Here is a 26,091-nt window from a genome sequence, read left to right on the forward strand (position 1 = left end):
GGAGTTAAAAATCTTCATTTGTGTTCTACTGAAGAAACGAAGACACCTACATCTTGGATGCCTTAGGGGTAAGCAGAAAAACATCAAATTTTCGTTTCCCAAGAATCCCAATTCACATAAATATTAAGCAGCACAACTGTTTCCAACATTGATAAGAAGAAAGTTTCTTGTGACATAATTTGACACTGAAGACTGATGAAAGAGTAATGAGTAATGATGCTGAAAATTCAGCTTTATAATCACAGGAACAAATTACATTTTAAAACAGTTATTTTAAATTGTAGCAATATTACACTTCTTTTAAATCAAATAAATGCAGCCTTGGTGAACATGAGACTTTTCAAAAACACCTAAAAGGCCCCCAGCTTTGAAAGAGTATAAATAAATCGCCTTATAGAATTAAAGTTAACTTCTAAATATACTAATACCTTTTCATATTACATACATATAAATCAACACTACCCTACATTTAAAAAAATAATTTGTTAGTTCACACCTAATGTAATCATGTTTAACAGTTCATGACCTCTCAACACACCTGATACTGCTGATTGTGGCAATTCACACTCAAAATAAAACAAACAGAAAAGACCATTTGCTCATCTTTTTACCCGAGTGAGTTCAGATTATACATTCTGAAGGATTCAAGCTGGCCAGCAACACCATGTTCACAATGGAAGCATCAAAACATTGTGTCCCCTTGTTCACCAAAAAAACAATCAGCTATGAGTTCAAGTCTAGACTTCAGCAACAGTGAAATGCTGAATGGTGAGTTTCCTACTTCATTGTTGACTAAAATACATTGCTATAAAAACGACTGACTATATTAAAACGGCTAAATTAATGTAAAAACTGATACGGTTAAAAACAAAATATTAAAACCGAAATTAAAAAGAAAATAATGTTAACACCTGCATAGATATAATAATAAAATATTTAAAATAACAGTCCAGAGACTAGAACCGACTTGCTCTGATGTAACCAAGCCTAGGGAATGAAATTCATAGAAAACCATTTATAAAATCAGCACCTTTTTGTTTTTCCTGACAAACTGGAAAATTAGGTGGCTGAATAAACTCGAAAACAGAAGTGGGACATCTGTCAACTGAAGCTGTGCATTGGGTGTGTGCCATGTGTACAGCTCAGCAGATTATATTCAGAGGGATCTAGACACACAACAGACGTGTAGATGCAACACAAATCTGCGGAATGGATAAAATCCAGATAAATGGTCTAACTTGACACCCTACAAAAACGGACAAATAACTTTTTTCTCCAGTCCTTAGATGTAACCTTTTTATTATTTGTACATTCAGCACTTACAGGAGTAAACAAAAAATTTAAAGAAAACAAAATGAAGCTTTTATGCTAAAACGATAAAAAAATTAAAAACCAAATGTGAAAAGGTTAAATATGCATCCCATTATCCATGGCAACCTGGTAAAAACAAAGGGGTCATAAAAGGCAGACATGGGGAAAGGATACAAGGAATGTGAGGGAAACCGAAGAGGAAAATGAAAGTAGCAATCAGGACTTAAGTGACACTAAAGGCTTTCAGAGCATCTCTTCCGAACGCAGCTTCACTCTTTCAGATCTGTGTCGACGCTACACTGAAGGAGAAAGAGGGCGTCACCAAACCTGGAGAATGTCTTGCAGTCCGAACCACTTATACCAGAAGTCCATTAACACTGAAGAGGGGAAGTGAACACCAGGAGTCTTAAAGCCCAGTTAAGAGACATTGAGACGAGTCTACATGGAGACACAGCACCACCATGGTCCCAATGTGTGTGTGTGCACCCGTGTGTCTTTACGCAGAGTGTGTGTACATGTGTGTGTTATTATGAAGTCAGAGTTGGTCCTCAGGAAGGTAGGCATAGAGCTGTTACAGCACATACAGGAACAGGGGTTACAAACTGAACAGTTCCAGACTTCTCTTAGCGTCTGCGATCTCTGGGCAGAGGGCCGCTACGGCTTCGTGACCTCCTGCTCCCGCTTGCACTGTTTCCGCCAGGCCTGCGATATCCCTCCTTCCGTTTGTCCCCCTCTCGCTCCCTCTCTCGACCTCTGTCTCGGTCTCGTTCTCTGTCCCGGTCTCGCTCACCGTCCCCTCCAGCGGCCCCGCCGGTCTTCATCCTCTCCCGGTGCTCCTCCTCACGTTTCTTATCCTCCTCTTCCATCTCCTTCCACCTCTTCTCTCGTTCCCTCATGCGCTCGGCACGAGCCGCAACCCTCTGTGCTGCCTGCAATGCAAAGTGCGGTGGGTAATGAGTACCACTGGCATTATATTATAAAATCTTTTATTCCCCTTAGCAAATAAACTCTTTATAAGTAACTAAAATGTGCAAAATATACCTGCTCCTCAGTGAGGGGGAGCCAGTATATGCATGGAGCAGCTTTGGTTTTGCGGAAGAGGTCATCCAGCAGTTTAGCGGGAGGCTCCTCGGGTCCTTTTTCTAAAAAGACACAATAAAAGTAAATAAATAAATACATAATATAACAGTACTGTATTTACATACAGTATTTCCAAGTTTACATATAATAATACATTTAAATAAGTTAAATAAACAGAAATGAACAAAAAAAAAATCAAACATACAATTTAAATAATAATAAAAAAGATTCCTCACCCTTTTTCTCAGTTTTCCTCTCTTTGCTCTTTCCTCTTTCCTTGCGCCGCCTCTCGCGATCTCGCGAACGTGATCTTCTGGCACCGGCTTCCCGCTCCTCTCCAGGTTTGCTGAAGTCTCTCACCTTATCTCGGTCCCATTCCCTTTCTGCACGCGATCTCTCCCTCCTTTCCATTTCTCTCTCTCGTTCTGCCCACTGGTCACGCTCCGGCAGGAGAGGCGGGGGTACTGGACGGCCAGGTCCAACGGCTGCCGCCCCACGGGGCTCCTCTGGGGGCTTTTCTCCTGCTGGACCCAAACCCCTGTGGAAATCCACCTGATGGGATGTACCAGGAACGAAAGGGAATTAGTTTTCATAGAAGAAAAAAAAAAGATATTAAATTCTGCAGATGAAATAAAAACATTACCTCCTCTTGCGTGCAGAAGTCAACACTGAGGAATTTAGGGTTACTCTGGGGCCATTTAACCCCATGTAAAGCTGTACGAGTGGCCATCGCCTCTTCTGTACTTGAGTACTGAGGGAAAGCAAAGATGGTGAAATGGCAAGCAGGTATGGAAAAAAAGAAAAACAAAAAAAATGCAGGGAAGAGACTTACTGTGACGTAACAGTGAGATTTAATCTTGTCAATCCAGAAACAGTCCTCCACTAAAGTCCCAGTACGGTTCAACAGCTCCTTCAGCTGCCCCAGGGTAAACGGCCTCACCTTAGAAACATCACAAAACAAGTCTTAGGTCACTAAACCTGAGACAATGACACAGGCACAGCTAAAAACTATGCATATAGCATCTTTAGCTTATTAAAACATTTCCAGAATCATCAATGTGTGTGTATACGTACCAGGTTGCAGACATGGACAATGGTAGACAGCTTGCCACGAGGAGGAGAGGGTTGTTTGGCTGTGCGGACCGGATCATCAATGGTGATACTGACTCCCGACTTTTGCTGACTAATCGAACGCCGAATCAGCGTGTCACTTGGAGCAACTAAGCAAGAAACAAAACAGGAGAAAAGGGTGAGAGATTGTTCAAGACTTCTATGGAACCCCAGGTCAGATTTTTCTATCCAAAACTTACATTTCACATTACTGCACAAAAAATTTGTAAGAGTACTCCAATCAGGACTTTTGGGGGCGATAACCGAAAGCAGGATCTACTGATACTAATGACCAATCACCAAAATAAATACTACTACATATTAAATATGAGGACTTAAGTAAATAACCCCCATGTGTCTATTTAACAATGATGTATGTTAAGTATTAAAGTTAAAAGATAAGAAAGTATCATGAATTGAAAACTATTTATTGGCAAGCAACATTAGGTGATTAGGAACAGCTTTGAGTGTAACAAAAATAGCTTTCAGTGAAATGAGTAATAATTAAAAAAACCTTTAACAAAGTAGGCTAATCAAATGTTAAACGCTGCAGTTTATGGATTAATAACTTTTTATTATCGAGCACATCCTACAGTAGACTGTATTTTACGACAATCACTGATTTAGCTGATTTGGATGTTAAGTTCGGGCTTTTAGGGAGGAACAAAAGTGCACTGCTATGAATGAAAAAAAAATGCTAAAAAAAAATTCACGTTTCTTGTCATTGCTGAAGGGTTGCCGTCGTTGCAATTTCTCTGCAATGGCGTTGTAAATTTGTGTTTTTCACGCATATGGTAGAACTGCCAGACAAAACCAGTGAATGTAGTGAAGTAATTTTACTTTAACTTTTATTTATATAGCACATTTAAAAAACAACTTTGTTGCCCAAAGTGCTTCACAATCATTTTAAAAGATGTGTATAAAAAGTTAGTAAGAAAAGATCAGCAAAATAAAATAAAAAAAACATAACAATTAACATGCCTTGTTAAGGTAATCTGATCAGCTCTTCTGTTTGGCCTTTATAAAGATAACTGATCAAATATAAAATGATTATCCACCAATATCCGGTGCACGATTAATTGGAGCAGCCATAAACATTGAATTTGTTCCTTTTGTAATTCTCACCTGTCTTCATATCTACATCTCGCCATGGGGACGTCGGCTCGGTCTCAATGGAAACCTGATTGGAGCCTTCCATTTTTTCCTCTTGGCTAAGTCTATCCCGCCCTTCACTCGTTTCTTCCTCATCCTCGTGTTCACTTATTTTGGATTCTTTCTGTCCATTCTCTTGTGTGTCAGAGGGCACAACCTGTTGGATAATTATCAAAATGTTATTATTGCTAATGTAAGCATTGAAACACACATTTACTTATAGCAGAAGGATAACACGCACCTGTGTTACAGTTCGTCTAATTTTCAGGTCTTGGTCACCCCTATCTCCTCCTTCCTCTTCCCCAGAGAGATGAATCTCCTCCGGATGCAGGTCTAACACAGCCTCCTGACCCAAGCTAGGCTTGATATCTGGTATTAAAGACTGTAAAGAACAAAGATTGCATTACAGCACTTTTCATCAGATGAAGCGAAGACAGGAATAGACATTTGGGAGAGACATTTTTTCAGCATTAAAACATCCTTTAAACTAATTTTTATTTGATATTTCTCTGACCTTCAAAGAGTCTGTGGTGATACTGATGGAGGGTTTCTTGGCAGTGACAGCAGTACTGGAGCCCCATCTTCTCTTCCTGCCAGCACTAGCAGCGCTTGCGGTCTCTGCTTCCCCTTCCGAACTCACCACCCCAGGAGACGGTTTGCTGCCTGAGGAAAGATAGCATATGGCAGTCTTTTTTTTATGTCAAACTTATCAACATTGTGATCATACTACTGTTGAAGAGTTTGGGGTGAGATCTTCCTTGTAAGAAATGAATACTTGCATTCAGTAGGTATGTTTAAGAGCTAGAAGACATTTAAAGTGTTATAAAAAGCTTTCTGCTTTCAAATAGAATTTTTAAGAATCCTTAAAAATACATCATGGTTTCAACAAAAGCATTAAAGGGATAATTAACCCAAAAAATTTAAATTAGCTTTTTTAGTGGACAGGAAATAATGTGAAGCTTGAACACACTCAGGACCATTTGCAGAGGCTGTGGGTTACAGGCAATAATGTCTCTTGCAGACGGATTCATTTTGCCTCATAAGACCTCATTGTATTGTCAGGAGCCACAGGAGTTAATTTTGTTTTTCTTACTGGATGTGTTTTTTTTTGACACCTTAAAAAGTGACCGTAGCCATTGCCTTTACATTACATGAATCGCCAATGACCAGTTTCAGCTAAAAATCTTCTTTAGTGTTCTACTGAGTTAACAGCAAATTTTCATTTTGGGGTGAACTATCCTTTTAACAGCACAACTATTTTCAGCATTTATAATAAGAAATATTTTTGAGCACCAAATCAGCATATTAGAATGATTAAGCAAAATTCAGTTTTGCCATCACAGAAATAAACTTGCATTTAAAAATATTTTAAAGCAACGTTTTTAAATTAATAATTTTAGAATATTATTGTTTGTACTGTATTTTTGATTAAATGAATGCCCCCCCACAAACATTTCAACAGTGAATACAGAGAAAGATCTCTCCAAATTGACTCAATGGGAAACCTGTGGAGATACTCACTGCCGAGGGAGATCTTTCGGGCCGAGAAGGTCTTTGGCGTGGTGCTCTGAAAGAGAATAAACACATCCAAGCCAGGGGAAAAGGTGAGATAGATAGAATATATGGGGGGTGGACAAACAAGGTTGTGTATATGTACGAGGAAGACGAGACTGAATGATAAATAGAAACCAAAATAGAGTGAGCCATCAACAAGTAATTAAGTAAATAAATAAAGGAAATATATAAGGAAAGGCCGCCTCTTTAGTCAGTGTTCTATGTTGTCTTTTGACAATTTCAAAGGTCTATTTCTGCTCTGAAGATGCGGTCTTTATCTCTCCTACACCAAAATACTTTCTTAAAGGGCATGCTGCAGTTATCACCCCTCGGATTGAAATATCCTTTAAGGCATTTACTGTAGTGGGGAATGAAAATAAAGCACTGCATTGGCCTTACATATAAACATACATCTACTCTTTATCCTGTAGTCAATAGCTCCATTTTAGGGTTACCAGGGAGTCTGGGCAAACATTTGCATTGTCTAGGCAAAACGTTTAAAGTAGAAAATGGAGAATGACTACTTATTTCCCGGTACCATTGACATGTTCTTCACTGGCTTGGGAATGGCCCAATCGCAGGTCTGTATGTACTGTATCTAGGCAACAACAGTCCAATGAAAGAAGGCTGGGAAGTTTGGAGAGATATCAGAGCTGGATTGCAGAAGAGCTCTTATGTAGAACAATGTGGGTAGAGTTTGTGAGGCTCTGAGTGTCTTTTTTGATGTCCATCGTATTGGCATGAAACTGGAACGTGGGTGGAGTCTTTCAAACAAACTGCTGCTAAATGTTTTAGATCACTGAGTCTGGGGCACTTCAATCTCTCGTCCGATATATGTGTGAAGCTCCACAATTGCACATGGTTTCTGTCTGTTCAGGCTGAATGAAGGGGTTTCAGTCAAGCAGCCACAAAACAGAGTCCATTTTCAAACTAATAGTTACGTTTTATTGTGATAGTCCACAGGAAAACGAGAAAGCTGTAAAAATCCAGCACATCCAACTGTCGTGGCTGCAGTGCAATGATAAGAGTCCAACGTTTCCTTTGGGAATAAATAAAACGTCTTTTTTTTGCAGGATAAAGAGAAAAAAAATAGTCCCATGATATAGCAAGCAACTGGAACAAATCGCTGGAAAACATCTCCATTAAAACCAAAAAAGTCACATCAAACAGTCCAGAAAGAAGTCCATTTATCTGCTTACGGTTTCTGACCATCTCTTTTCCTCTTGCTGCCATCTTGAGCCAAACTGACACAGGCTCATCAGACACTCAGTGAAACGTCAAACCCACATTACATAGCCTTTCATTATCAGTCCAATCAACAGATGCTCCCAGCCAACGCCATTCTGGGAATGTGGCCATTTTTGCCAGGTGTGTTGCACTTCAGAGCAGACTCAAGGCTTATCAGGTAAAGCCATGGCACTTGGAGACAGTGGAACAGGTGCTGTAGTAGTAGTAGTGGTAGTAGTAGTATGCAGGTACCAATAAGGTCAATGGAAGAGGCATGAGCACCTTTACAACAAAGCAATCAAGGGGGTTTTAAACATCAGCCAAAGTGACAGAGTGCTTCTGTCAATGACAGCTTCAGCAAAGGTTCATAAAACATAATCTGTGACCACAAAGAGGGCAAACAAAACAGAGTTGCTAAATTAGCATGTGACAACCAGATTTTAACTACGTACAAGTGCTTAAGAATGCCTGCATATACCGGTAATAATAATACATTTGGACTGAATAAGGGGGAAGGCTGACAGCCTTTTATAAAATGTTGTTTGCCTCTTTATGTGGAGGATATCTGGTGAATGGTAGAGTTGGGTCAGCCCAGCACTCCTCTGCACTCTTACCTCCTCACTGCTCTCTGTAACCTTCTCAGGCTCCGCCATGACAGCCTCCTTCACCTCACTACTAAGAAAGACAGGAGCAAAGAGATCAGGGGGTGGTGGGTGATGTTGCATGCAAAAAATAAGTCATAATAATTTGCTAAATCCACAGTAAAAAGCCCCCACAGTAAAAATGTTGTTGGAATTTAAAGGAATGAAAAGTCATTTACTCACCCTCAACACAAAAGGAGATGTTAGACAGTCTAAGTCACCATTCACTTTCATTATAAACGATGCAATGAAAGTGCATGGCGACTGAGGTTAATATTCTGCCTAGCATCTCATCTTGTGTTCAATGTAAGAAAAAAACTCATGCAGGTTAAAACAACATGAGTGAATAAATTATGACATCATCCTTTTAAGTGACACTTTTAAATGAGCACACTATCAATCTGCTCAGCCAGATTCATTATCAATTCCAGATGGGAGGGGAAAGATGATAATTTAATGTTATGTAATACTGAACAGTGTATCCTGAAATACACACACATCTTCGAAATCCCTGCAATATCCACTACCTCCAAAACTGAGATTGATCAATCACCTCTACAAAATCTCGCAACAATTACAGGCTTGCTTTAACAACAAACAAGAGCTCCAGAAAAAAAGCATCAGGAATTCTGGGCTGTATCTATAACCTTACGAACACAGTTTCACATTGACCTCCAAATTAAAGCTCCAGGCTACATGTCGACTAAACGCAGAGCTCATCCCGCAGAGTGAAGTGACACGCGTGGCGAGACGTCTCTGATTTACTATCATTCCCTTTTGGATCGTTCGAACGGCCGACAAAAATACTAGTCGATTCAAATAAAGTGCGCGCTGATACTAACATATCACTAGCACACAAAGATACATAAGACGAACAACGCTCCGCCGCATTGTGGGATGCGAGTACACGAGCGTAGCGCTGAGCATCTTCTCTCTTTCCTCCCCGATGAGCAGCGTAATGCACAGAGAGATCACGCACCTATCCGCGCCTCTCTATCGACTACAAACAGACGGGCCTTCACGAATTCATTGAAAACTGCTCGCCCAAATCTAACGGGCCACCTTGAGCCCCGTATTATTGGTCAAACGCGCAGTACAGCCATGTTTAGATGAGAGAAAGGGAGGTGCGCGAGACTCGCTGCAGCAGGACCCCATTATCACCGGCTGAGAGGCAGTCGCACTGATTGCCTGTCAGTAATCCAAACATACTTCAATAACGCGCTCTTAAAATAAACTACGTGCCGTTTTAGGGAGGAACAAATAAGCTAGCGACAATGATTTAACTACAATAGTAGCACAATAGTAACTGTTCAAACCAGTATATCTTTAAGCTGTGATGTGTTGTATCGCCTTGGAAAGTCCAAATCGTTTGGGGTAAATCGGTTAGTAAACAAGTTGTTCAAAAATGATTCGCCCATCCATTTGAGTTAAAAAAAAAAAACTGTTCATAAATTGTTGGCTAGTTTTATACGTTGTATATGGTTAATGTACTCGTCCATAAAAAACATGAAATTCTATGGGTTAAAATTCAGTTCCATTCTACAAAGGTAATGCATTTAATATCTGAAGTAGAGCTGCAAGATTAATAGTTAAAACATCGCTGTCTTGATTTAAATATATATATTTTTTATTTCGGTTCGTCTTTAGCCCTATTCGCACAGGATTAGTATTATCTGGGGACCTCCTGTGATTTAGAAATTACTCCCCCACATCTGATTTTAGCGTGGCGCATTCGCACGGGATAAGCAAGCCTGTGATTTTACTCAAATTTACTGACTTATATCCCGGATATGATGTCAAGACTTGTAAACGTTTTTCGTTATAGACATAGGTGTATGAAATTATAAACAGTCGTATCGATATCATTTTGACTGTTTTATAGTAGACCTAATAAAAATAATTTAGTTCAGTTAGAGAACAAGACGCTACAATTAAAAACTGAACTGAGCAATAATATACGGCGGAAGATTCAGTTTCAAACCTAAATGTAAAAGCGCCCATTTAAGCGAGTTTGTCATTGTACTGTTCTGTTTTTGTGTTTTTCATTAAGAATAATATTTAACACACCATTCAAGCAATTTACTCCCAAATTGGTGCTCATTCTAAAGTGAAAGTATAATCCAAGCGGCCGCACGGGAATTCATCGTTTTATGCAGCCTAGCTCCATTCTTCGCGAAAGATAAAGATAAATATGCGCACAGGAAACAAAAACCTTGCAAAAATTATATACGATCCGCCTAATCCCGGCCAAATCACAGAGATGCCGATTCGCACGGGACTAATATTATCACAGGACCTCGGTGTTTGGCAAAATATGGTAGGTAATTTGCGAGGGAATTTTTACTTTACATATTACAGACATGGCCGTTTCGCACGGGATTAAGATCACAGACATTCTCTGCAATTATTACAAATCACCAGAGGTCCCCAGATAATACTAATCCCGTGCGAATAGGGCTTTTGTGTATTAAACCTCTGACAAGTCTGATCACAGCAAATATTCCGATCTGCGTTGGCCCAGAGCTTGCAGTTGTCACGAAACGGCTTCACAAACAATATTTTCAACCACACAGTATCATTATTTCTGTAACAATAATTCAAATGATCAGGGACAAAAGTTAATAGTTCAGATATAAATACTGATGTAGAAGGCAGTGATTAAATTAGAAGAATACATTTTTGAAAGTAATTTCAAATAAATATTGTACCAATTACATTGTTACACCAGTAGGTGACTGTTAAAATTATTTTGCCATTGAATCGTTTATTCAAGAGATTTGTTCAAAAACACAGATTCATCCAGTAATGAAACAAGGGGACTCCTTATGAGCGAGTCATCAAATCATTCATTCAAACTTTAAAATTAAATATTTAAAAATAAACTGCAGCAATTAACATTTTGTCAAAATCCCTAGTAAGTTACGATATTCTGTTTTGTTTTCTATTAAGAAATGTGAGAACTATCATATAGATTTTAAACAAAATCATGCAGCTCTAATAAGTGAAGTGAGGAAAACAGCCATGTGCAAATCCATTAATATCATAAAGTGTAGTCAAAACAGCTTGCAACCAAGCAAGACCTTTATAACCACTATTTTGGCAACATTATTTAAATTTAAATGTGCATGAAATTTAAAAAATAATTTATCCTATCACAGTTTAATGTGCAAACTAAGACCAATATAAATGAGCTATAAAAAAAAAAACAGTGGCTCTTTGATGCTTCAACATTGTTCAATTAGTTTTTGTCACCAAATTGCTGGTGTACTTGATCCAACTGGCTTCTTTGGCAGCACAGGACAATTACTTAATTACACATGACAACATAACACTTGTCTGCATTTCCTGGCTCAATAAATAGGCAGCCAAAACATTTCACCAACTTCACACTGTACATGAAGACCTTAAAGCTGTAAAAATCACATGCTTTCATCTTAAACCACCATGTTATCTCTGTTTGGATGTCCATCCCTTTTTACCAGCTTATTAATGTGTTCATTCAGTCCCTTATTTCTGGTGCTAAGTATAATCAAAGTAGAAAACAGACAGACCTGGTAGTGTCTTTGTTAGTGTCATCTTCCTCAATATCGTCCTTTCCCCTTCTTGTTTCCAACTTCTCATCTTGTAGTTCAAGGCAGGGTTTCTAAATATATAGAAAAAGTACTGTATATAAAAATGTCTATGGCCAGTTTCTTAGAGTAGACTGAGACTAGCAGATGACAATCAAACAAAGTAGTACAAGATTATATTACTGCTACTAGGTTTAGTCAGGGTGTAAGAACCAAGTTTTATTACCAAAAGTTGGTTGATTACGGACCTTGGTTTGGATGACATCCTCATTGCACACGTCTTTCTCCTTCTGCTCCGTGAAGACTCGTTTTTTGCGCTGGGATGTAGGAGGCGTTTCAGTCACAGCCACAGTTCGACCAACTTTTTCTGTGGGCTGAGATGAAGAATCTTTTTGGGCCTGTTTAGACTAAGGAAGATGGAAAGCAAATGTTTAAGAAATGCTTTCGTGGGCATATAAATGTATAAATAGAGTTGCATGTAGGCAACTCAAGCCAATATCAGTGAATTGTAAACAATTTGTGAAATTATATCAAAATGAAAGCCTATTTAAATCACACTTGAATTAAAAATATGTTCTAGGTTACATATAACTGTAGCTCAATTATCACTGAAAACGTCAACTATTTTCTTTGCAATTTGCCTCATAGACTTCCATTGTAAGTGGACATTTGTTTGCTTTGTGAATAATTGACTGGATTAGTTTAATTTACACATGCTGAGGAAAGCTTAAGACAAAACTACTGACAAAAGTTAAAAACATTAAATTAAAAAAAATCTTAATAGCTCAATCTTCATGCAACTCTATGCCAGCTCTCTAATTCTCTTAAGTTCTTCTGCCACTTATTGTCCCACATAGTTGGCTGAAGTTATTTGAGAAGCATGTAATTAGATGAATTTTCACACTTGCCGATTACAATACTTGTGACCGATGTCTCCAAAGTAGGGATGGAACCATTACCGGTTTCACGATAAAATGTACTGACGGTTAGTAATATAGTTTAAAAATGAATTATCATTAAACCGCTCGTGATTTTGAAAACACGCTGTAAATCCTGTCCAGTCAGCGTCAGTCTGGTGCAGGCGCGCAGTGGCAACGCTGTTTTTTGAATGAGAAGAAATGGCAGAAGGCAGTGACAGCACTCGGGGGATTGTTCAGCCTTCTAAAAGGACCAAATCTGAGGTGTTGTCATATTTTGGCTTTTACAAAAGTTCTGAGGGAAACGTAATTTAAGAGGGTCACCCTGTCTGCAGAACATGCCAGAATAAAGTCGCTGTAATAAGGGGAAACACCTCAATATGGTATTTGGTATTTGACCTCAAAACCAAAACTACGTCTGGTATTACTACCACTCACACTAGCCTCTTTGGCGGTTTAACTTATTATAGTCTTCTCAAAACAGCCATTTGTTATAATTGCATTGCGCATTATAACCGATCACAAGTGTTTCTAATAATCAGAGGCGTTCAGATTAGCCAGAGTTTTGTTCAGAGCGCGCTCACTCGCTGAAAACATGCGACGTACGCAGGAGATTCATTCATCATATAGTGATTGACTGTTTTTGTTCTATTTCAGCACCAAAAATAGTTTCATACAAACACAGCAGAACCACAGCGCATCTGATATGACTAGCATAACGCTGGCTTTACGTTCGAGATGCGCAAATTTAGGGACCGTCTCTAAAGTACAAGATTCTAACTTCTATAGCATTTGAAGAAACTGACTTTGTCATAAAACCAGCTGTAAAGTGTTCATCTAGGTGTCAGGTATTTTTGATATTTAATAAAATAAACTCAAATCATATGAAAATATGGATATGCATTATTTCACTAGGATAGTGTTTGGGCTCATACACAAAATATGCTAGATTTAAATGTGTCATAGCTGATAGAACACTGATGAGAATATTCCTTGAGAATATATTGACAGAGATGATTAGATATTAAATTTACACCAATGATTATTATTTATGCGTTGCTATTGACGAGGGCCATAATAAGGACGGAAATCCCACAGAAAAGAATCTTGCTTAAAAAAGTGCTTAGAGCTGCTTGATTTATTTGTTGATTTTCAAATATAAAACTTGTTGAAATGTTTTAAGTGTGTGCATCTGTTCTTTTTGAACACTTTCATCTCATTTGAACAAAACCGTGATAATATTGATAACCGTGATAATTTGGGTCACTATAATCGTGATGTGAAATTTCCATACCGTTTCATCCCTACTCCAAAGTGTTTAAAGAGAAAGAGAGAGAGCAAGCAAGACTGACAAAAAGATGAGGAACATTTGAATCACTCACCCTCCTACCACCTGAAGTGGAATGACTTTTCTCCTCCTCCTCCGATGATGATGATGATGAACTGGAGGAGCGCGAGGAGGATGAAGACCCAGAATCTGAGTCAGATGAAGAGGAATCGCTAGAAGATGATGATTTTCTTTCTTTTTTCTCCACCTTCTTTACCCTTTCCCTTCCTCTTTTCTTCTCATCCTCAATTCTTCTTCTCATCTCATGTTTAGAGTCTTTGCTTGCCTCACGGTCCTCTGATGTCTCCATCTTCTCTTCCTCTTGTGGTGCATGTTGTTGGGCGGCCACATCTGGGGTCTTGTTCTCAAGCTCATGGGGTGCTGCAACAAGGACTGATGTTTGAGGGGCCTGAGCAGCATCTTCTTGCACCGGTTCCTCAGGTTTAGATGCTAATGGAATTGCGGGGGCTTGTGGCATGTCTGAGAAAATACGAGGTCTCTTCAGCACAGAAGTTGGAGAGCATGGCAGAGGAACCGTCGCGGGAGCATCTCTAAGGAAACGGGACTTCTTGGAGGAAGCTTGAGGGGATAGGGGTGTTGCAAGTGTGGGTGACTGTTGTGGGACAGATTCTGAAGATCGAGCATCGTTGCCGGCGCTTTGTGGTTCCCCAGCCTCACTTTCATCTGGCTTCTCAGATGGACTCTTGAGAGAAACAGGATGGGGCGCTGGACAAGAGAAACCACCGATATCACGACCACGCTTCCAAGGAGGAAGACGGCTTTCTTTCTCTCGTTCCTCCTTTTTTTCGTGTTTCAAAGCAGTTTCTTTTTCCTCCTGCAATTTTTTTTGCTCCAAAATCATTTCTCTCTCCTCAGAGGCTCTCTGCTTCTCTTCTTTTAAAGCACTCTCCTGCTCCTCTCTCTGTTTTTCCAACGCTCGCTTTCGCTCTTCCTCTGCTTTTCTCTGTGCTTCTCTTTCACGCTCTTCTTCCAAAGCTTTCTCCTTCTCAACTCTTTCTCTCTCCTGTCTCTTGTGTTCCAGAGCAGCTTCTTTTTCACGTCTTTCTCTTTCCAAAGCCCTCTCTTTCTCCAGCCTTTCTTGTTTTTTGGCCCTCTCAATTTCTTGTCTCTCCTTCTCCAAAGCAGCTTCTTTTTCCAGTCTCTCTCTCTCCAAAGCTTGCTCTCTTTCTTGCCTTTCTTTCTCCTGCCTCTCTCTCTCAAGAGCTTGTTCTCTTTCCTGTCTCTCTTGTTCCAAAGCTTTCTCACGTTCTTGCCTTTCCTTCTCAAGCCTCTCTTTCTCCAATCTCTCCCTCTCTAGAGCTTGTTCTCGTTCTTGCCTTTCCTTCTCAAGCCGCTCTTTCTCCAATCTCTCCCTCTCTAGAGCTTGTTCTCGTTCTTGCTTTTCCTTCTCAAGCCGCTCTTTCTCCAATCGCTCCCTTTCTAGAGCTTGCTTTCGTTCTTGCCTTTCCTTCTCAAGACGCTCTTTCTCCAATCTTTCCCTCTCAAGAGCTTGTTCTCGTTCTTGTCTCTCTTTCTCGATTCGCTCCCTCTCTAAGGCTTGTTCTCGTTCTTTTCTTTCCTTCTCAAGCCGTTCTTTCTCCAATCTCTCCCTTTCTAGAGCTTGTTCTTTTTCTTGCCTTTCCTTCTCAAGACGGTCTTTCTCCAATCTCTCCCTCTCTAGAGCCTGTTCTCGTTCTTGTCTCTCCTTCTCGAGTCTCTCTCTCTCTAAGGCTTTTTCTCGTTCTTTTCTTTCCTTCTCGAGTCGCTCTTTCTCCAATCTCTCCCTCTCTAGAGCTTGTTCTCTTTCTTGTCTTTCCTTCTCAAGTCGCTCCCTCTCCAATCTCTCCCTCTCTAGAGCTTTTTCTCGTTCTTGTCTTTCCTTCTCAAGTCGCTCTCTCTCCAATCTCTCCCTCTCTATGGCTTGTTCCAGTTCTTTTCTTTCCTTCTCGAGCCGCTCTTTCTCCAATCTCTCCCTCTCTAAGGCTTGTTCTCGTTCTTTTCTTTCCTTCTCGAGCCGCTCTTTCTCCAATCTCTCCCTCTCTAAGGCTTGTTCTCGTTCTTTTCTTTCCTTCTCGAGCCGCTCTTTCTCCAATCTCTCCCTCTCTAAGGCTTGTTCTCGTTCTTGTCTTTCTTTTTCCAGCCTTTCCTTCTCCAATCTCTCCCTCTCTAAGGCTTGTTCTCGTTCTTGTCTTTCTTTTTCCAGCCTTTCCTTCTCCAATCTCTCCTGCTCTAAAGCTTCCTGCCTCTCTCTCTCCAGTCTCTCCTTTTCTTGCTTCTCTCGTTCTAAAGCTTGTTCTCTCTCCAACCTCTCCCTCTCTTCTCTCTCCCGCTGTAAAGCCTTTTCTTTCTCCTCCCTTTCTCGCTGTAATGCCCTCTCCCTTTCTTGTTTCAGAGTTTCTTCTCGTTCCAGTCTTTCCTGTTCCAAAACTCGTACTCGCTCTTCTTCCAATACCTTCTCCCTTTCTTCTCTCTCCTTCTCTAAGGCTTTCAGCCTCTCTTGTTCTCGTTGCCTTTCCCTCTTTTTGTTTTCTTTCTCCCGTAAAAGATGACTACCCTCATCCTGCTTTGTGCCGTCACTCTCCTCCAGCACCGCTGTCCGAACGACACTAACACCTTTGTTGGAGATCACTGAACTAGGGTAAGACAGAACTGACGCTGCATTAGCTGTGTGGGTAATTGCGGACACAACTGCCTCTTGGTGGCTTCTCTGTCCATCAATTCCCTCCCTATCACGCTTTCCCACTCCAGAGAAAGCTCCCTCAGACTCCATTTTACGTGCCAGTAATGTCAATGGGCCTGGTCTGCGTTCTGTGGAGTCACCTGCTGGTTCAGGGCTACTGCTACGACTGTCACTACTGGAACTACCAGAGCTCGAAGAGCTAGATATGCGCTGCCTAGACGGGGGCTCTCCGGGACTAGGTGGGCTCTGTTTAGGGGTGTCTGGGAGTGGGAAAGACAGTTCAGGAGGAGGGGACGGGGGAGGAGTGGGCTGTCTGAGCTGCTGTGATAGTAAAGGTATGTGTTGGGGGGGTGGCTGCTGCTGTTGCTGCGAGCCACCAGATCTTTCCCTCACCGCTTGGCTTTTTGGAGGCTGTGCTCGACGACTCCGTTGAGCTTTGGCGTTCCACTCTTCCTCTTCGCCATCATTGTCATCCCCACCTTCGCTGTCATCATCACTGTCGGCCATTACATGGCTTGAAGTCGGACCTCTTTCACGAACAACCCGCACCGACAAAGAGGCTATTGCACCAGGCTGGACAGGTGCGGAGGGGGACGGCTGCCCGGGTGTTTCTTTTTCTCTGAGCTCATCACTCTCACTTGCAGTCACCCCAACTGCTGTACCTACTTTGTGTTGGTCGACTAAAGAAGGAGCAACATCCTGGTGGAAATACATGTGTTGGACACAGAAGGTAAGTTCAGGCCATGCAAAAATGTCTAAAGAACTAAACATTTTTCATTACCTTGCATGAGTACACACAATATTAATTTTGTAAGAATTCACAGTCCAAACCTGAACAAACACTGTAGAAGCAGAGGATTGATAATATTTCTAACCTGAGTAGGGACAGCACAGATACTGTCATTGGCCTCTGTGTGGTCTTCATGGTCTGTTCCTAAAAATAAATAAATAAATAAATAAATATATAATGAAGTCTAAAGAAAAAGACAGAATCAATTTTATTTTTTAATTTCTTTGTTTTTGATGATCAAATATAGCAACCAGCGTGTGAGAGAGGCGCTCTGCGATGACGTCATTTTTGTTGCGTGCACCCTTGGGCTCATGTGGACGCATCGAGTACAAACAAGGCTTAAAGAAGGCTTTTAAGTGTCTGAGAAAGACGCAGAAATGGCCGTTTGCAGACACGGTTCTGCTGACTTGTCTAAGCATCCTCAAATGCAAGCAAGAGCACCCTCAGTTGAAACTGTAATAATATATTGGCAAATGCTCCAGTGCATATTTGTGTCTGTAGAACGTCAAATGTATCCATTTACAACATGTTTCTGCAGCGGTGACATAGTTGTTGATCTCTTGTACGCAATGGCCAATATGTTTTAAGTTAGTAAGACTCCACTCACTGCTCAAACCACCAGAGTTTTTCATTCAGTGCTGAGTTATACAGGCATGCAAAAACCTCTAATGAACAAACAAACTAAATTTGATTATGATTTGATTATGATACCTGTAGGCATAATAGGCAAAAGATAAGATGGCTAAATAAAAATATTTTTATTTTTAAAGTTATATTGTGCTTTGTTTGTATAATGTCTGCTGGAATGCTAAACATGTTCAGTGTTAAATAAATATTTTTAAATTGTAGTTTTGTAATTTATTTATATAGACAAAATAGTAAAAAAAAAGCTAATTTATGCAATGGCGAAAAAGTTGGCAAAATAAATGAAAAAAAATAGAAAAAACGCGTTCAGTATTCGGCTTCGGCCTTTGGCCAAGTGTTTTATTATTATTCGGCTTCGGCCAAGAATTTTCATTTCGGTGCATGCCTAAAATTAATCATTTTAAATGTATTAAAACATTAAAAATAAAAGTACAAAGAGAACAATGTTACGGTGCAACGATGTAATTTATTAGTATATAATTGGTATATAGTTAGAATTTCCAATTATATATAAATATTTTTTTTTACTTAAATCTAAATAATACAACAATCAGTGCAAAAAAATCCCAAGTATAATGCATGTACGCATGTATGTATGTATGCATGCGAATCAAAACGGATTTGGCATGTCCACATCTCTATATAATACCAAAACATTTTGCATTAACAAAAACTACATGTTAGGATATGTTGAATTTACTTGGACCTTTTAGAGTCATCAGTGTTTCTATAGTTCACCGTTACCACTATTTATACAAGGATGCAGCATTTGTGTTGGCTAACAACATTGTTACACACATTCATCTTCTCACACACACACACACACACACACACACACACAAAAAAGTTTATTTGTGCTATTTGGTTTCAGATACTCACCATCAGTTTCAGCTGCCTCTCGTGCCTCTCTCTCCAATCGCTGCCTGAGAAGCTCTTGCTGTTTGGCCAGGTACTGTTTAATAAAGCTGTTCTGACTCATTTCCTCCCCAATCTAAACAAACACACAAGTAATCCAAAAGGGTACGGTTATTGTAGCGCAGTTAAGTCATCCACACAAGAACAAACAGTAACACATGTATTTTTTACAGTAAAACATCTCAGTTTGGCTCACCCGGGAGTTAGGCTGCAAGCCAATGTGATGAGTGGAGGTTTTCTGAAGGTTCTCCAACATAAGAGCCTGTTGCACATGCAGAATGACAAACACACATCATTATCTATACTAAATACTTAAGTACACTTTGCACAAGCAGATGTAACCGAGCTGACTATATTTCCTAAACTCATGGACACAAAGAAGAAGCCAAAAGTGATGTCTAAAGGGGATATTTGCTTTTAAAAACCTTTTTGATAAAGCCACCAAAATACAGCAACATTATTTTAAATATGAGGGAAGAAAAAACACTGATCAAATTATTTGGCAAAAAAAGGCTACTAGAGTTTGACCAATAATCGGTTTTAACAATATTTGTTCCTGTTATTTAAGCATTTTTTCCATAAACGGGTATCGGTTTTGTAATATCGGATTCCCGATGAATGGCACCACCTTGTGGGAGTTTTGAAAATTGCACAAGACTGCCATTAAAGGGTTAGTTCACCCAAAAATGAAAATTAGACCATGATTTACTCACCCTCAAGTCATCCTAGGTGCGCATGACATCCCTCTTTCAGACGAATAAAATCGGAGTTATATTAAAAATGTCCTGGCTCTTCAAAGCTTTATAATGGCAGTGAATGGTTATGTCGTTTTTGAAGTCTATACAAGTGCATCTATCCATCATAACTGCTCCACACGGCTCCAGAGGGTTAATAAAGGCCTTCTGAAGCAAAGTGGCACGTTTGTGTAGGAAAAATATCCATTTTTAAAACTTTATAGACTAAAATAACTAGCTTCCGGCGGTCAGCGAGTCGAGTTGCGCTAAAAGAGTAACCCTTGACACATGCATATTGACGAACGCAGAAGCGCAAAGGATAGAGCAAAACAAAATGTAGCGTCAGAGGTTACTCTTAGCGCAAGTCGACTTGCGTACCGCTGACCGCCGGATAGATGCACTTTTATGGACTTCAAAAACTACATAGACAGTCACTGCCATTATAAAGCTTTGAAGAGCCAGGACATTTTTAATAGGGGTGTAACGATATTCAAACAGAACCGAAAAACCGCGATACACCCCCCACGGTTCGAACCGCCCCGTCCCCTGCTGCCCCAGCCCAGCTCCCACTTCACCTTATGTCACAAAACTATTTTTCTTCTTCCTTGACATTTGATTAAATAGTAATTAGTAGACTTTTAACAACTAATAAGAGCTGTATTTTTTTGACTAAATATTATAATAATATCATTTACTAAATATACACTAACTTTTGTCTTACAAGTGCATGTCACGTGACTTGGGTGATCGCTCAAGTTGCATGGTGGAAGGACAAAGAGAGCCAGTTTCCCCATTTAGCCAGGTTGGCTAAATGCTACCTTGTAGTCCCAGCATCAGCATCAGCATCGGTCCCCAGTGAGAGAGTTTTCCTTACAGCAGTGTTTATGATGGTGTTTTTGAAGAACTTTAATTGAACATTTTAAATGCATGGTAAAATGAGTAGATAAACCAGTTTATTTCTGACTAGTTTACAGTGGAGGCATTTATTTCATTTTAGTTTACTCAGGAATGCTAACTGCTCTAAATAAAACATGAAGCCAAGTTATAAAGATAAAGTTGATGAGTACAATTATTGTTGTTACTATTATTAAGTTAAAAGTGAATCTAGTGTTATTACTGCTGGTGCCCTGCCATGAACCCTGCCCCACAGCAAACAGAACCGAACAGAACCATGGCTCCAAAACCGTGATGTGAACCGAACCGTGGCATTGGTGTATCGTTACACCCCTATCTTTTAATATAACTCAGATTTTATTAGTCTGAAAGAAGAACGTCATATACACCTAGGATGACTTGAGGGTGAGTAAATCGTGGTCTAATTTTCATTTTTGGGTGAACCAACCCTTTAAAACGCTGCATCTGAGGGGAGATGAGTCAACAACAGTGTTCAAAGGTTAAACAGCTTGCCTTCCTTAATTACACTTTATTTAACATAACAGCCATTAATGCACAAAAGAGATTTTTACATAAATGCTTGATATGTAGTTTAAAATTGGCACTAAAAAAATAGAGACGAACTCAGAGTCACTTAATCCGTCAAGTCCTGTCCCAATAACGACGCAAGTTTACATGAATTGAATAAAACAGCAATGAATGAGTGCATATTGGAAATAAAAGCACTACATTTAATTCTCTCTCTGTTGTCTATGCTCATCATTAGTCTTGTGAAGTCACGTTCATAGTGCCGTTCACTCACCAGGTTGAGGCTCAGGAATGCTCCAGCCTGGCCACCGTTTGCAACTTTTAACATGATCCACTCGTTTTAAACTCCTTAAATTATATTAACATCTACTAGATAACCTTTATTTTGCTAATAAACATATAGCCTAAATGAATACAGCCCTATGGATATTCATTATTATCTCCACGAGAGAAGTTGTATAAACACACACAAAAAAACAGTATGTCAGCAGGTATTTCATAATCTAGACTGACAAAAACATTAATAATTCTGACAACATGCCAGAAGAGGTGGACTTGGTAATTGCGACGATGTAGTCGCTGTTTTGTTTATTCTTCGGAAAATTTTCGCATATCCAATTCTCTTCACTCTTTAGCCTATATAAACAACAACAAAAAAACTTTTAAAACTGTAGTTTAAATGAATGCTTATATTTACGCCTATATTTATTAGGAGTAGATAGACACTTTTTTAAACATGTATTACTTTAATGTTTGTTTATTTATAATTAAAAGACTATTTTTTGATGCAGAAGTGTGTTTTGTTTTTGTATGCATTGAGGAAGTGAAATTTCAGAAATTACAGTATTTCAAAAGTGTTTAAAACAAGTTTGCTCAGTTCAGTGCTGTTCAGTTTTTATAACAGTCAAAAACAAAAACAAAACACATAAATATTGGTTCTGTATATCAGTTAAGAGCAAAAGCTCACATTAAAAAACACTGACTACAACATAATTAGTTATTAATATTTAATTGGTTCCCTCTTATTTTTGCATGCGTTCATAATTTCTTTGTATGACAGCTAGGGGCAGGTAACGAGAACTGGTTCCAAATTTCCAAGAACCGTGGATTCGAAGAGACACGTGCATTTCGATTCCACTTATCGATTCCTGTGTGCGCATTTTAATATAACTTTAAAGGGTTAGTTCACCCAAAAATGAAAATTCTGTCATTAATTACTCACCCTCATGTCGTTGGACACCTGTAAGACCTCCGTTCATATTCAGAACACAAATGAAGATATTTTAGTTGAAAGCTGATGGCTGAGAAAGGCTTCAGATAGGCCTCCATTTGCATTCAGTACATTGACACTTCCAAGATCCATGAAAGGCACTTAAAACGTTGTTACAAAGTCCATCTCACAACAGTGGCTCTACAATAATTTTACGATGCGACGACAATAGTTTTTGTGCGCAAAAAAAAAATCAAAATAACACCTTTATCCAACTTGTTCTCGACTTCCGTGTGTGCCTCCACAACGCATGCGCGAGAATATGACGCAGATCCGGCGTTCGGACACATGACCCAGAAGCGATTTGTTTACGAGCAGAGGAAGACACGCGTGTCTAAGCTGTTGGATTCTACATTGATCGTGCTTTAGGTCTCGGCGTAGTGCTCAAAATGGGGCTTAAGTGTGTATTTCATGGATTCCCGAACGCCGGCGCTGCGTCATATTCTCGCGCATGTGTCGTGGAGGCATACACGGAAGTCGAGAACAAGTTGGATAAAGGTGTTATTTTGATTTTTTTTTTGCGCGCAAAAACTATTGTCGTCGCATCGTAAAATTATTGTAGAGCCACTGTGGTGAGATAGACTTTGTAACGACGTTTTAAGTGCCTTTCATGGATCTTGGAAGTGGCAATGTACTGAATGCCAATGGAGGCCTGTGTGAAGCCTTTCTCAGCCATCAGCTTTCAACTAAAATATCTTCATTTGTGTTCCGAATATGAACGGAGGTCTGACGGGTGTCCAACGACATGAGGGTGAGTTATTAATGACAGAATTTTCATTTTTGGGTGAACTAACCCTTTAAACCATTCAGCGCAAGAAGACCTGTGCACTGTTTTCTGTGCAAACATTCAAAAAGACGTGCACACAGAAAGCCACTTCTCATACTGTATAGTAGGGCTCAGTATTGACACAAATTTGACAATTTGATTCGATTCACAAGCTTTCAATTTGATTCAATATCGATTATTTTGGATATATATCAGGGACAATACATGGCAAATTTTCTCAAGGAAAACAAATCTCTGAACTAATGTTGTAAACTATGGGAGTCAGTTGATACTACATTAGCCTACTATAATATTGAATAATAAAGTTATAATATTAACTTTACAATTACATAATCATATTTCTACTCCAATTTGTTTTTTGAAAAATAAACATTTAAATGGTGGCTGTCATAATGAATAGCCTAAAAATGAATAGCCTATGTAATGTGGTGCATATAATTAGCAAAATGCTCCTCTCTAGAGTTAATATTTCTAGCTGACTATTGAGTTTATGGACACTGGATATGGGTTTTCTGAGGTAAATGTGACGTTACATGACATTGTTTACAAGCCGTTTTACTGACGTCTTTCTGCGGTTGAAACACTGACTGAGCTATTCTATGTGACATGATACGGATTATGTTGTACTATATCTTTTAACACACTTTCAGATGCTCCTTCATGTTTACTTCCCGCTGTTACTGGTATTAAAGGCGGAAGAGAAGATCTGTTCATGTGCGCTCCGCGCTGCCGGTTCTCTTGAGCTGAGCTGAGCTGCGGCAGAGCAATCTCGTGCCACAGCGCCAAAATGGTAATTATGTTTTTGAATTTCGTAAAAAAATTGCCATAATTTGAAATCTGAGGCTGTATTTCATATCAATAGTAATAAAGCACAATGATTATTGCGATTTATTGGATGGGAGGCGCGCTACAATTTTTATTTCATTCATTAACTGAAAACAGGATGACTAATCGATTCTTGGGATTTAAGAATCGATATTGTTTGGTAAAAGTGAGAATCGATTAAAATCGAGAAATAAATATTTTTTACCCAGCCCTACTGTATAGTGTGCGATACTGAATGAAGTTCTCTTTAACATCTTTTTGCACTTGAACGAATACACGCAAAAATATCCTCTTAAACACAGCTGGTTATGCCTTAAGTGAACGTAAACAGTTGGCCAAGAAAATGCATGTTTAACAGTATATTGGATCCGTGCAGCTCTTAAAATGACAGCAGCCTAACGGCGCTTTTCCATTACCAGCTCAACTTGCCTCGCTTTTCGCTCCGTTTTCCATAGCAGATAGTACCTCCACAATAGTACCTGGTCGTCATAGCGACGCCGCAGGAAATTTTTTCGTTCCTCGTTGCCCCATCAAGCTCTCGCTGGATCCTCTCTTCGGCAAACAAACAAAGGAAACCTCCTCGTTTGACCACGGCATATTCTTCCGAGTTGCCATAATAGTAATGGGTATACCACGCAATCTCTGGCCAAACTATTTAAAAACGGTGGGGTTATTCAGGATACTCCGTCTGGTGCGTGCAATGATGACACAGTGATTAGTGACGATTCCCTTTGACCAATCAGCAGTCTGCCGTGTTTTCACGTCACATTTTAGTATCGCCTCGCTCAGAACCTTGCCGGAGGTGATACGAAAAAAAAGTATCTGGAAGCAGGTACAGGTACAACTTTTACACAGTGGAAAACCAAACATAGGCGAGTCGAGTCGAGCTGGCACTGTATAGTGGAAAAGCGCCATATTATTCCTGGGGCCGACTAGGGTTGGGTACCGAAATTGGCACTGGTACCTATATAACCGGTATGTAACCGGATCGAATCAGAACGCAGATTTCGGTGCCACTTAAATTCGGACGTGCTTTCAGGTTAGCCAAAACCAAGCCCAGCTATGCAATATACTTAGAAAAATGTCAACTTTTCTAGGCCGGACATCACTTTTGACCACTACTGTACATAAGCAGTAATTACATTTGAGGTTTGTATGGATAAGAGTGAATAATCTAAGAATAAAGGCAGTAAAGTACAAAAAGAAATCATGTACTGATTCATTGATTGCTTATAGAGGATTAATGGATCATGCACATATATTTATTTAAATAACTTGATTTCACCATACATCAACTAAGCAAGTGCACGAAATAAGATAATAAAGAGCCCAATCAGCAAAAGTGACAGACAGACATATGTTTACATCTGTTCAGTAACAGTAACTTCAGATCGAACTTCAAAGCAGCTGCTGCGCGCGGCGCATCAATCAAATCCTCCCACCGACGCAAAGCAACTGCGATGCGACCTCAGTATTTATTTCAAAAGAACATGACATTCAAGGGGGTAAGACGTGTTTAATCTTTCAAAAACGTAATATTTAAAAGACATTTTAGTAAGCGCGCCCCCGTTTCAAAACCCCCACCCCCCAACACCTTATGCACTAACAAAGCGCGAACCCGCCGACAACTTAAAAAACCTCACAGTTCACAGCCATCCAGAGACTTGTAAACACAACCGCATCGCCCCGAACCCATTGCGACGTCTGCTCCATCCCAAAACTCACATGCATAGAAAATAAACGCCGCTTTTGCATGTCACCCACATAAACATAAACAGGCAGCAGTGTGGGGGGGCATGATGACACACTACAAACTGCATGAGCACCCCAGCTAGTGCGCGTTAGCAGCTAGCGAGAGACCACCGACGGCCTCCGAATCACGGTCTTCGGACTCTGCGGAGGCGAGAAAACAGCAACACCCACTCACCCCTTTGAGCCTCTTGATGAGAGCATTCTTCTGTCCGCTTTTCGGAAGCCCTCTCTCTTCCAATGCAGCTTTTAAATCCGCCACCCGGAGCGAATGGAGCGGCCTCCCGTCCAGCGTAACGTCTTCGAGGTCCGCCATCTTGATTCCCTTCGCTCGTTCTGTAGCTCGCGCGGTCCGCAACGCCTTCCTCACGGACGTCACCGACGCT

At 40.0% G+C, this 26,091-nt stretch overlaps 1 protein-coding gene across 2 annotated transcripts; it reads right to left on the minus strand.

Annotated features, from left to right (window-relative positions):
* Window positions 1-26,079, minus strand: acin1a (apoptotic chromatin condensation inducer 1a). Of its 2 annotated transcripts, none has more exons than XM_079818761.1 (18): window positions 25,884-26,079; window positions 19,115-19,180; window positions 18,883-18,994; window positions 17,444-17,502; window positions 13,944-17,267; window positions 11,893-12,051; window positions 11,627-11,718; window positions 8,049-8,106; window positions 6,175-6,220; window positions 5,168-5,316; window positions 4,895-5,035; window positions 4,627-4,810; window positions 3,466-3,611; window positions 3,224-3,331; window positions 3,035-3,142; window positions 2,628-2,943; window positions 2,353-2,453; window positions 1-2,240 (listed from the first exon to the last, which is right to left on the minus strand). In XM_079818761.1, exons 1-18 carry the CDS (start codon window positions 26,019-26,021, stop codon window positions 1,935-1,937), a joined length of 5,613 nt encoding a protein of 1,870 aa, XP_079674887.1. In that variant the 5' UTR covers window positions 26,022-26,079; the 3' UTR covers window positions 1-1,934. The 2 variants fall into 2 exon arrangements, with proteins under 2 accessions (XP_079674887.1, XP_079674886.1); XM_079818760.1 differs by having other exon boundaries at window positions 8,049-8,109.
* Window positions 26,080-26,091: the final 12 nt, after the last annotated feature.

This window comes from Gobio gobio (assembly GCF_949357685.1).
Source record: "Gobio gobio genome assembly, chromosome: 6".
In the NCBI taxonomy this organism is placed as follows: Eukaryota; Metazoa; Chordata; class Actinopteri; order Cypriniformes; family Gobionidae; genus Gobio; species Gobio gobio.

Coding starts and splice junctions, on each gene's coding strand:
- acin1a (XM_079818760.1), bottom strand. CDS start 26,021: ATGGCGGACCTCGAAGACGTTACGCTGGACGGGAGGCCGCTCCATTCG. Junction 18,995..19,114: donor GCTTGCAGCCTAACTCCCGG/GTGAGCCAAACT, acceptor GTGTTTGTTTAG/ATTGGGGAGGAAATGAGTCA. Junction 17,268..17,443: donor TCTGTGCTGTCCCTACTCAG/GTTAGAAATATT, acceptor TATTTCCACCAG/GATGTTGCTCCTTCTTTAGT.